Source organism: Macrobrachium nipponense, chromosome 5 (assembly GCF_015104395.2).
Source record: "Macrobrachium nipponense isolate FS-2020 chromosome 5, ASM1510439v2, whole genome shotgun sequence".
In the NCBI taxonomy this organism is placed as follows: domain Eukaryota; kingdom Metazoa; phylum Arthropoda; class Malacostraca; order Decapoda; family Palaemonidae; genus Macrobrachium; species Macrobrachium nipponense.
In genome coordinates this window covers 117,440,441-117,453,405 of record NC_061107.1, presented here as the reverse complement: position 1 = coordinate 117,453,405, position 12,965 = coordinate 117,440,441, and the positions used below count along the sequence as shown (strand labels likewise).

General features: G+C 38.7%; 1 protein-coding gene across 1 annotated transcript; it reads right to left on the bottom strand.

Annotated features, from left to right (window-relative positions):
* Positions 1-9,288: 9,288 nt before the first annotated feature.
* Positions 9,289-12,753, bottom strand: LOC135215906 (uncharacterized). The gene is made up of 6 exons (XM_064250861.1): positions 12,665-12,753; positions 11,628-11,817; positions 10,853-10,889; positions 10,617-10,753; positions 10,088-10,391; positions 9,289-9,974 (listed from the first exon to the last, which is right to left on the bottom strand). The coding sequence occupies exons 1-6, from the start codon at positions 12,751-12,753 to the stop codon at positions 9,289-9,291; spliced, it is 1,443 nt and encodes a 480-aa protein (XP_064106931.1).
* Positions 12,754-12,965: the final 212 nt, after the last annotated feature.

Here is a 12,965-nt window from a genome sequence, read left to right as displayed (position 1 = left end):
TAATATATAATATATAATATATAGATATATCTATATATGTATAATATCTATTAGTGTAATATATATATTACATATAGATATATATATTATTATAGATAATATAGATATTATAATATTCTATATATATATATATATATATATATGTATATAATATATATCTATGTGTATATATAATATATATATACTATATGTGTAATAATAGTCTATTATATATGGGTGTATATATATAGATCTATATAGATCTAGATATATCTATATATATATATATCTATATCTATATATCAGTGTATATATATATACTCTATATATATATATACCCTAATAGATATATATATTATTCATATATATGTATATAGTATATATATACTATATCTGGTATATGTTTTATATATATCTATACTGTGTATTTTTCTCTTATATCTATATCTATATCCTCTCTATTGGTCTTGTCATCTCTCCTCTCTATCTGTGTATCTCATATCTCTCTCTCTATGTGGTCTGTCTATATATATGTGTGTATATATATATATATATATATATATATATATATATATATATATATATATAGTATATATATATATATATACTATATATATATATTATTTTTACTATATCTGCCTTCATTCTGATCTTTCGTAGTCGTTTATCATAGGAAGAACCAGTAATAGGCCGGAACTATTTCTGAAAACACTAAATCTTTAGGCAAACTAATGGAAAACACATATTTCACACCAGGTTTGCCGACACAAATGTATTATGGAATTATTTGTTGGCATTCTAAATAGAGTGTTATAACAATCTTCAGCATATGAAGATATTAAAAGTGACATAATAGAAATATGTCGAAAATAGGAGTCATCTAATGTGTGATCGATATATTGACTTGGTAGCTAGGTGATATTGAGCTACTAAATGATTAACCGATGTTAACATAAATTATTGTGGAAGTGTATAAACAGAGAGTGAAATAGGATGACTGGCCGAAATTCATTGCAGTACTTTGGATTTATTTGAGTGTATTTTTTCATTGATGAGCTCTCACTAATATCTACTGCAGCAAAGCTCGACGATTAAAACGAGAGGACAAAAAGACACTGCCGCTTTCACCTCACCTATATATTTTCATTTGTTGCCGTCCTATGGCAGATATTTTAGCTTTCTGTAAAAGTAAACTATTGAGATGGGTATTTGTCTGTCCGTCCTCACTTTTTGTTGATCATCCACCCTCCAGTCAACAAACATACAAAATTGCAGATTCTAGCCTCATTAGTTTTCATTTTGATTTAAGGTTAAAGTTAGTCATGATCGTGCGTCTGACACTGATATAGGTGCCAGCAACACAGGCCACCACCGGGTCATGGCCGAAAGTTTGATGGGCCGCGGCTGAGAGTGTCATACAGCGTTATATGCTGTACAGAAAACTCGATAGTGCAGAGGAAACTTGGGGGCAATTTTTAGCTGTTTATTGTTGGATTTGCTATTTGGGCCTCATTGCTATCCCTCTAATTGCTGTTGAATTTGTTGGTAATGATCGTTTTGTTTGTTTAAAAAAATCAAACACCACGATATTCTAAATATCTTTATCATTCGAATAGGATAAACTTACTAAATTAAAAGATCTAAGGTAGTCTACTCGACAATGAATTAAAAGCGCAGGCTGCCTCTCATAAAGAAAATACAATTCGATAAAATAGCAGCTGTCAAGAAAATGATAAAAGCCCGTTGGGGAAAATAGTGCCATGAACCTCGAAATATTGCGCCATTATTATTTGCGCAAGGACTTGTTGCCTTGTCAATATGACAAATGCTGCCAGAGGTTTCCAGAGAGAGATATCACACATGGTGAGTTTATGACATAGGAGACCAATGTCATAAACTAAAATGAGATACTTTCTTTCCGAAAGTCTCTCATTTTGGTTTTACTTTGTATAAAAGAACATTTTCTTTTTTTTTCTCTCACTCTTTTTAATAAAGTTAACAGATAAGCATGCAAATATTTATGCCCAATTAGGAGGAAAAATGAAGATAAAAAAAACACACACAAACCTATTCTCCCTTACGGAAACGTCTATAAAATTTTCAAGTCCATTTATTCCTTTGATTCACGATTGGTAATAATATTGACAGGAAATAATAGAAAAGTAAATCAATAGCAAATATAGATATTATTGTATATAGAAAAATGTTTACTTTTATGTAATTTAAAGAAGAATTAATTAATGAAATTCATATTTTGATAAGATGCAAATCAGCCAAGTTAGAGTGGAAATAGATAGATCGAAATATCCAAAAATAAAATTACACGATCATGAAGGGGATCCTCTGTATTCCTGTCAATATTATTAGCAATCGTGAATCAAAGGAATAAATGGACTTGAAAATGTTATAGACCTTTCCGTAAGGGAGAATAGGTTTGTGTGTGTTTTTCTTATTTTATTATTAAATCGTATGTATAGTTAATGAATAGATGAAATAATAATATCAAAACCAATTACTTTAAACTCGTATCATTGCAAAGTAATATCTCTTTTACGAAGGAAAAAGCTCCCTTATCCTAAGGCCCCTTCCACACGGCCGAGCTTTGCTCGACTAACTTTGTTCGATGTGACGTCAGAAGCGGAGAAACCGCGGCAAAGTTCTGACTTTTCTCGCTGTTTCTCCGCTTCTGACGTCACATCGGACAAAGTTCGTCGACCAAAGATCGACCGTGTGGACGGGGCCTTAGGTTATGAAAGGTTTCCATATACTGCAACGTCCTGAGTTTCTCATTCCCCATAGGGAGAAGGTGGGAGTTAATGTAGTCAGTACACCTCACTCGGTAACTGTAGGCATTACTCGAAGGTTTGCAGCGTCTCTTCGGCACCACAGCTGCAACCCCTTTGATTCCTTTTTACTGCATCTCCGTTCATATTGTCATTCTTCCATTTTAGTTTTGTTCCACCCTCTAGTAACTGTTGATTCATAGTGCAAATGCAAGATCTCCTCCTGTTTGCATCATTGAAACCTTTTTACTCTCAATTTCTCTGCCTGAGCTGAATGACCTCATAGGTCCCAGCGCTAGTGTCTCCGTTGAGTCGTATCCAGAGGAGATAAACGAAGCACTCAGAGAGAGAGAGAGAGAGAGAGAGAGAGAGAGAGAGAGAGAGAGAGAATTTTAATTTTAACCCAATGTTAAATTGTCTTCATGAAATTATAGGACACCTTTAAAAGGTGCTCGCCTATCACCTCACACCAAAATAGATTGATTGGTTAGTTCGTGCTGGCATCGCAACGACGAGGTTATTGACGCCCACCTCACAACAAAAGCAGATTAACTTTAATCTGTACCATTGTCTCTTCCCACAAATTCTTGCTCTGTTTATATATATTCTGTTTAAAACTATTTGGTTCCTTTATTTAGGTAATCCTCACTACGAAAATACAACGTTTTAGATGCTAATTAGTTACGATAATTTTTCTTACAAATATTTTTCAAGATATAAATCTACTCATGGCTAACTTTTTCATTGGTCCGTGACATTTTTTAAAATTTTTAATGCCACGGACTAAAATTGTTTCAGAATTCATTGGCTAATAAAAATAGTTAAGTTTGCAATAGGGGGAAATATTACAAATCTTTAATCACTACTACTATTACAACTACTGCTAGCAGTAATAATAATAGTCCCAAGAAAAATTCACATTTATATGTTTGTAAACATAAAAATATACTTTCTTTTTTCGTTGAATAAAGCATTCGCCAACATGATAAGCTGACCATTCACTCCTAATAAAGAAAACCATTTTTGATATGTGTAAGGAACGTATCAGGAGGAAAGAGAAACTGAAAAGACAACTTGTTTCCCTTTTATGTAACAACAGAATCACTCGTTAGTCTATTGCCAATTCTTCGAGATTGTCGTAGCGTATTGGCGGTTGTTTGTCTTGCTGATTGCTGGCTATCCAGAATTGTTGATCTTGGAGGTTTCTCGATGATTCAGGAAGCAATTCTATGGCCTTTTGATGTCTGTCCAGGAAGAAAAGAGGCAGTAAAAGCAACAGAAACAGTGGGCGAAGACTGAAAACTTACTTTGTTTCCTATGTAAACCATCGTATCGGTGAAAGAATACTCTTGGGTATGGGACTCGTTCTTAGAAGTATTCAAACGCTAATAAATCTATAATAGAACATTTTACAAGAATCCTTCAGGAATTCAATTAATACTCTTGGGATCAGCGGTGATTTCTGGCCACTGTTTACATTTTTTCTTCTAACTAGATCTACTGAACGCCAGTGAAACTGATATGTGACTACTCCTTAACCTTTATTATTGTATACCATAATACAGACAAACTATAGGCAGAGTATATTCTCTACCACAATCCAGGTATAATAGTATTAAACAATAATTGATAGTCAGTACTGACTGCATTGATAGTTTTGTGCGTGTGGGGGCGGGGGGGGGGGGGGGGGGGTGTTAGGTGGTGGGGAATAAATGAGAAACCTATAATTTTTTTGGCATATGTAAATCCAAGCAGTGTCACCATCATTAATGGAAGAGACTAACATAAGTAGCACTGCAGTAAACAGTTTTTATATCAGTTCTAAAACTGAATTTTTTTCTTATTGGAAAGATGTTGCCTTTACACACTGTTAACATTAATTTTAACATGAAACCACGCGCATTCATATAAAAACCGGATCCCTATATTAAATGTCTCAGTCACTCTTGCTTACATAGTCAAATCTGTCGAATATATCTCAATTTATTCTTTATGATTATAAATAACCGCTTAAATGTATGGACTCAATATAAAAAAAAATAATTGAAAGTGGAATGCCAACGTAATAGAACTGTTTTCGAATTCACCCGATTCTGACAGATTCCCTTTAATTCTTCAAACTTAAATGGATTCTGTTTACCCTTTATTTTAAAAGTATCACTCGAAAAGCTGCCCGTTATTCATCTGTAAATTGTAAAAATAGAAATGCATTTGCGAACATAGCAACCAAATCAGCTTTCAGCCCATTGCATTTCGACAGCTGATGTCAAAAAATAATAATACCAAAAATGATTAACATTTTGACATTGAATCTTGAATTTCTAGCTTAAAATTGGTTGCTATATACGAAATGACTCGTTATATCATTGCGCTCGTGAAACACACACACACACACACACACACACACACACACAAACACGGCACTACAGTGACAAAATAAGATCGCTGTAACTGCACCATTCGTACCTTAAAGTTTTTTTCTTGTTTATGTGGTTACTCTCCCCTATCGCAAATCTTTCACGTATTATTAAAAAAATTTTAGGCATGGAATATCCCATTCATGCGTCATCCAATTTTCTCATGGGTCACTTAAACAAACCATTAAATGTCCTTTTCTAATTTCTCACTCTGCTCTATCCATCAAGAAAATAAGTTTCAGTGAATATTCAAAGCACCATTGTCTGAGAACCACTTTTATACTTGATCAACCCCTCTGTGGTTTACGTAATCTAACAGCAGATTTTCATTTATCATAGACACTATTGCTCTATGCATTTTATCTTGCAAACCATACGTCCTTAAATCTCTCCACATTGCCTTTTTATTGATGCTGTTATAACCTACTTTCTAGATCGATGTGCTCCACGTCTATATAATTACTTCCTGCTGCTCTCAAATATCTTAGCATTTTCATAACAAACAGCTGATTGCAACACCTTTTTTTTTTCCATCAGTACATGTCTCAACTTTGTTGTTTTTTCAATCAAAAACCAACCCCACACCTTCCTTGGTTTACTCATTTATATTAGGCCTCAATGATAATTTGTCTTTTTCATTAGTTACCCTAAAACACTCAATCCTTCCTGTCTCGTTTTTTCAAAATATTTTCCTCTTCATGATAAATCCTCAGTATTTTAGTCAGCCACACTATTTAGTTTTACCGCCGTAACGCACATATCTCAGGTAGTCCCAGCCAAGAAGTAAATAGTTTAGGGATGGCAAGGGTTGGTGTAAGCCGCGATGAATATGTAAAGTGAGCAACTAAGATAATAAAGATGAGAAAGACACCAGAATCTGGTGAGATTACAAGTGAAGTGCGGCAGCATTTGAGAGACAATGTGTATGAGTGGCTGAGCACGAATCGTAAAATATGTCTAGATAAAGGAAACGTTTGATGACGAGAGAAAACAAGTAAAAAAACGTGTAATCAAGTTTTCTGTACAGCCGTGACCCATTAAACTTTCAGCCCCGGCCCGGTGGTGGCTTGCGTTGTTGGCACCTATAGCGGTGCCAGACGCCGATCATGGTAACTTTAACTATTAATAAAATAAAACTATTATTTATATAAAGGTGTGAGAAAATGTTTTGGCATGTGTCTTTTATTACGTAATACTGAATAGCTTATACCAAAGGCCCGGATAAGGAAGGAAGCTGTAGGTAAAAGATTGTGACATTCCTTTAATATTTCATTCTGAATGATGATGATAATAGGCTATGTCATTAATGAAGATATTGTAATTCTATGGGATTACAAACTCCTCCTACGGTATATTGTTATAAAGATATAATAAGAATTATAACGACATAAAAAATATGATTAGTCCCCACTCTGGGTTCCCAGTGAAGTCAGACAATAATAATAAAAAACTTCCGGGACATGTCAAAAGTGTAATATTATTTCTATAGATTTCTTCATCATATCTTGCGTTCACTATTAGTATTTTATACTGAGCAAGTTTTAAAATCTACAGAATAACCCAGAAGAGAATGGAACATAACGAATGAAGAATTTATTCATTATGCTATTCGAATATTACCCTGAATGCAATCAGTCACAAGGCCAGCAAGAATTTTGTTCTCAGCACAATTATTCTTCATGATATAATTAGTCGTTATACTATAATTGGCCATTTAATATTCTACATTATTGATGCCAAATCCTATTGGCTTACCTGAAAGGAGGACGTGTAAACTCTGATAGGATATATTCTCTGATCTGATAATGGCACTAATTATTTCATGTTCATTTTATTATTTTTGTTGTAACTAATGGACAAACCTACCGAAAGTTATTGTTGATGCTTTTTTTCGATTCACAATTATGTTTTATATGTAAATTTTCCATGGTATGTTTTTTATTTTTACTCATGATAACGTAAGGCTTCATAAAAAATTTTTAATTGAAAAAACTGTACGAATCAACTTCAAGTCCATTAAATTGGTGGTAAGGTATCCGAAGCTCTAATCTTTGCAAGTGTTTCGATCTGTAATTTACATGAATAGTGCACACACAAATACATTGAATATGTGTATGCCTTGGATGTAAAAACAAAGATAAAAAAAAACCACTACTATGACATCTTCTCCTGAGAGCTAATTTTATTCAGACTTGTAGCAAAAAACAGATACATGGGAATATTTTTTATTACAGCATGAGGTAACAGATCGCCTTGCTAAAAGAAATAAGGTTACAGAAAATGAAAAAGTAAGGTTAGATTGAATCACAAGGCCTGGCAATATCAGATAATCTGAAACCGTGGGAAGACAGACGATTTATTGTCACAAAAGAAAAATAAATATAATTTTGATATAGTCTGGTACAAAATCACAGGAAACAATTCACAAATAATAATAACTTGCTTTTTCTACTGTTCTAGCGAGATTTTCACGGATACTAATCAACCTGATCAGAGCGCGAGATTTTCTTATAGCCAGTCAGCACGAGCCAAGCTTTCTACTCCCCCTTGGACCACCTAATGTATGAAGGTTGGTTTGAAGATGTTTAGTTGATGACCCTCAATCTGATTTCAGATACACATTGATTATAATATAATAATCTGTCCATGATAATTATCTTAATTGCATTTCATTTTTGGAATCAAGAGTTTCTAAGGAACTCTTTTGTCGGTGAAAGCTTTTTTTTGTGTCGGGAATTATTATTATTATTATTATTATTATTATTATTATTATTATTATTATTATTATTATTATTCTGTTGAATAAAATGGCAGAATTAATCTTATATATTATCTTTTCTATTTTTCTTATTACACGCTTTTGTGGCTCAGCGATACTTTGCAATAATTGTCCAATATTCATATTGGGGATAATGCTGAAAGTGGTATTTTATTCAGAACAAGCTTTATTAATCAAAGACTGGTATTATCAGTATAGTGGTATTATCAGTATTAGCTGGTATTAATGCTGGTATAGCTTTGGCTTATTGCGACGTTTCAACCCTCTTGTAGGTCATCTTCTTGGCTGGTTAGCAGTAGAAGTGAAGAGATGGTATCTGCATGCCGATATTTATAGTGGCTCGAATCCTAGAGCCGCTTCCTCATTGGTCGAGCCGGTTTGGGGCGAAGTCTGGGATCTCTCGTCGATGGTTGCAGGGATGCAGCCAAGCGAACGCTCGAGTAGTGTATCAGGAATGAATGTCAGGAATCCTACCTGCGGCAGGAGTCCTATCATCCCGCTGGTGCTCCTGGATATTTGGGTGGTCGTTTGCTGCTGATCTTCGGGCGGCGGTAGGGAGGAGAAACGTTTCTTGGGTAATGTTCAAGTTAGGTTTCTCTTTTCCTATGTGGAGGGCTTCCAGGATTCGTAAACATCGGGGATTGGTGGTTTGGTCAATTATTTTGATATTAGGTACAATATTGCTCCTTTTTATTCTTACATTATGGGGAGTCCTGGCGTGATTATAAATGGCTCCCTCTTGGGCGTGGCAGGAGATTCTCTTGGAAAATCGCATGGTGGTCATGCCGATGTATTTGCCGAGGCATCCTCGAATGGCGCACATTTATCGGTAGACCACGCTTGTCTTCTTCAAGGGATCCTGCAGGGGGGCCGCTGGGTTGTTCCTCATCACCAGGATGCTTGCCTTCGTTTTATAATATATTATCAAATTAATGGTCTTGTCCTGATTGGTGGGGGTGACTTTTCTCTCTATGATGGTCTTGAGGGTTTGCTCGACCTCCTTATACCTTCGGTGAAAATGCCCTTTGCTAAAAAGCTTGATGGGCTCTGGGATGTCAGGGCAGGGTTCCTGGAGGTACCAATCTTCAATTTCCTTTGCTATCACAGCATCAACGTCGCAATTAGTGTGTCCGTTGTCGACAAGGACTTAGGCCATTCGTTCCAGTTCGCTATGTGTGTTGCTCCAGGAAGAGCAGTGCGAGAGGGCCCTCCTGACGAAGGTGCTGATGGTGGAGTGCTTATACCTCTCAGGGCACTCGTTCTCTCCGTTCATACACATACCCAGATTTGTTGGCTTCGTGTACACGTTTGTGCAGAATAGGACGTCTTACTACTCGACAAGGACATTGGGGAAGGGGAGGCGGTGGTCTTGGCAGTGTTCTATGGTAAAGGAAAGGCAGCTGTGATCATGAAATGCACATTGCAACTGCTCAATCTCTTCCCGGGAGTTGGCGCTGACGAAGGTGTCATCGATGTAGCGCACATACATCCTTGGTTTGCTGGAATTCTGGAAGACCCTCCCTTTGACGGTGCCCATGTAAAAATTGGCGAAGAGGACTCCAAGGAGAGAACCCATCACCACCCCGTCGATCTGGGTGTACACGCAGCCACGGGGGTCGGAAAAGGGGGCCTTCTTAGTGCAGATTTCCAGCAGGGCACGAAGGGCATGTTCAGGGATGTTTAAGGGTGGTGTATCGGGGTCCCTGTATACCTTGTCCAAGATCATTTGAATGGTCTCATCGACGGGGACGTTGGTAAATAAGGACTCCATATCCATCGAAGCAATACATCCTCCGGCGGGCGTTACTCGTAGGTCTTCCAGGAACTCGGCCGACGACTTCAAGCTGTAGGTGTCCAAGACATACAGGGTCAGAATGGTGTTAAGCTTCTTGGCCAACAGGTACGTTGGGGCAGGGATCTGGCTAATAATTGGGCGAAGGGGGTTCCCTTGTTTGATGTCGTTGACGGGATTCTTAGTGATCCTGCTGAATTTCGTGGTGTCTGCTAGAATTTCTTCTATTTTCCAATGATAAGTACGAAGGGGGCAGTCTTGTTCCCCCTATGCATAGTGACGTCCTCTCATTTCCTTAACTGCTTGGCTGCTTCCCTCAGGTCACGAGTGATGATACCGCTGCGGTAGTCTCCATGGTCTGTGAGGACCTCGGCAAGCAGAAGTGGTTGAAGGGCATTAGTCGTCTGTAGGTTCCCAAGGTCTTCTTGCTTTTGGATGCCATCGAGGAGATATTCGATTTCTAGTCGTTTATCCATCGGCCTCGGCTGTGTGATGAAGTGGCAGTTAAGGCCCATCCGTAGGATCTTGTCTTCTGGTGTAGGGACATGGTCGGTGAGGTTGATGTACTCTTCACGCCCTTGTGGGAGGTGTATCTTGCCCCCATTGAGGGCGACGAGCTTCTTAGTTACTGTCCTGTTCTTCTTTTACATGGGCACCGTCGAAGAGAGGGTCTTCCAGAATTCCAGCAAACCAAGGAAGTATGTGCGCTACATCGATGACACCTTTATCAGCGCTGACTCCCTGGAAGAGATAGAGCAGCTGCGAACGACCACCCAAATATCCAGGAGCACCAGCGGGATGATAGGATTCCTGACATTCATTCCCGATACACTACTCGAGCGCTCGCACGGCTGCATCCCTGCAACCATCGACGAGAGATCCCAGACTTTGCCCCAGACCGGCTCGACCAATGAGGACGCGGCTCTAGGATTCGAGCCACTATAAACATCGGCATGCAGATACCATCTCTTCACTTCTACTGCTAACCAGCCAAGAAGATGACCTACAAGAGGGTTGAAACGTCGCAATAAGCAAAAGCTATACCAGCATTAATACCAGCTAATACCAGAGACGACCCCGACCAGACATTGACCTCTCTCACGGAATGATACCAACACCGACGACGACCCCTGCTTGATCTGAACCAGAAGAACACCTTCTCATATACCAGTATTCTGATAATACCAGTATACTGATAATACCAGTCTTTGATTAATAAAGCGTGTTCTGAATAAAATACCACTTTCAGCATTATTCCCAATATGAATATTGGACAATTATTGTGAAGTATCGCTGAGCCAGACATGCAAGTAATAAGAAAAATAGAAAAGATAATATATAGGATTAATTCACTGAATTCTGCCATTTTATTCAACAGAATTTGGTTTAAAAAGAGGGTCTTCTTCCAAAATATTAGTTATTATTTAATAATTATTTTATTATTATTCTATTAGTTGTTATTTTGTTAAAGATGATGGCAGCATCAGTGGAATTGATTTTATATATGGTCTTTTCAATTCTTCTTATTATTCTCTTCTCATCAGGGCTGATATTTGCTAATAGCTGGCCGATGTTCATATCTTGGTTAAAGAAATGTTTTCTAAAAATATTAATTTATTGTTATGATAACAAAAGTTGTTAACAAATCTTAGTAATGGAATTCCAACTTTTCCAACCGTATCATCGGTTCATCTTCAAGGAAGGTGAGCGTGAACTGATTGGAATGGGGTCGTTCGGCGGTATTTATTGTGTCCCAGTGTTCTGTATGATGGGCGCTGTGTTTTCATTGGCTGAACAGAGGATTAAGTCCCTGAGTCAAGCCGTCTTGCAGAGGTAAGTAAATCTCGCGCTGCTCTTCGCGTGCGGACGCTGGAGACTGGGAGCGTAGTATTGGGAGGGGAGGGGCACTGATTGGTCCGTTCGATCGGCTCTATGGTGCCGGCGGGCGGGCGCCCTACGTGCCACTGTCGGAAGGAGTGCCGTCTCTTGAGTGGTGTTGAGTCTGGGTCTCTCCCTTCCCCGATGTGTAGGGCCTCTAAAGAGGCGGAGGCGACGGTGGTCTGCCGCCTTATCGATAATACCAATATTAGGAATAATGTCCTTCCGAGTTATCCTTGTATTGTGGATGTTTTTTGCATGATTATGGATGGCGCCTTCCTGAGCGTGGCAAGATATCCTCTTGGAAAATCGCATCGTTGTCATACCGATGTAGGCGCCGGGGCATCCCGGACAGGGCATTTGTATTGGTAGACAACGTTAGTTTTCTTGAGAGGGTCTTGCATCACGGGGGCTGGGTTGTTTTTCATAATCAAGCCACTAGTCTTCTTGCTTTTATAGTAAATGATCAATTTCACTTTTTTCGCAGGGTCAGTGGGGGGGGAGAGACGTTCCTTTCGATGATGTTACGAAGGGCTCGCTCGTCTTCTTTGTATTTCTTGTGAAATACTCCCTTGTAAAAGAGAGTGACGTCTTCAAGGGCGGCGGGGCGAGGCTCCTGCTGGTACCACTTATCGATGTTTTCTGCGAATGGCTTTTTCGATGTCCCGGTTGGAATACCCGTTGTTAATTAGAACTTGGGCAACACGTTCTAATTCAGTGTGCGTGTCCTTCCACGAAGAGCAGTGTGAGAGAGCTCTCTTGATGAAGGCGCTAATTGCAGTGCGTTTTGTATCTCTCTGGACACTCGCTCTCGCCATTCAGGCACATGCCCAGGTTCGTGGGTTTCGTATACACTTGTGTTACGAAGCGTTCTTCTTGTTGCCCGACGAGGACGTCAAGGAAGGGGAGGCGACGGTCACGGCAATGCTCGATGGTGAAGTTGAGTCTGCTGTGGTCGTGGAAGGCTTGTCGCAGGCGCTCTATTTCTTCCACCGTGTTGGCACTGATGAAAGTGTCGTCAATATATCGGACGTACATAGACAGTTTCTCGATGGTGGCGAACACCCGACGCTCCACAGCACCCATGTAGAAGTTCGCGAAAAGTACTCCGAGGGGAGAACCCATCGCTACACCGTCTTTTTGTGTGTACATATGGCCTCTGTGGGTGGAAAAAGGGGCCTTTTTTGTACATATTTCAAGGAGTTTTTGGAGGGCATGCTCAGGGATGTTTAATGGGGCGTGGAGTCTCTGTATACACGATCCAGAATTATCTGGATTGTTTCATCCACGGGGACGTTCGTGGAAGAGGGACTCCACGTCCATCGATGCAATAACTC

Excerpts from the sequence above, each read along its gene's own strand:
- LOC135215906 (XM_064250861.1), bottom strand. The coding sequence starts at position 12,753 with ATGGGTTCTCCCCTCGGAGTACTTTTCGCGAACTTCTACATGGGTGCT. Across the intron at positions 10,392-10,616 it reads TCTGGGATCTCTCGTCGATG|AAGAACAGGACAGTAACTAA; the intron begins GTTGCAGGGATG and ends CCCATGTAAAAG. Across the intron at positions 9,975-10,087 it reads CCATGGAGACTACCGCAGCG|AAGAAATTCTAGCAGACACC; the intron begins GTATCATCACTC and ends ATTGGAAAATAG.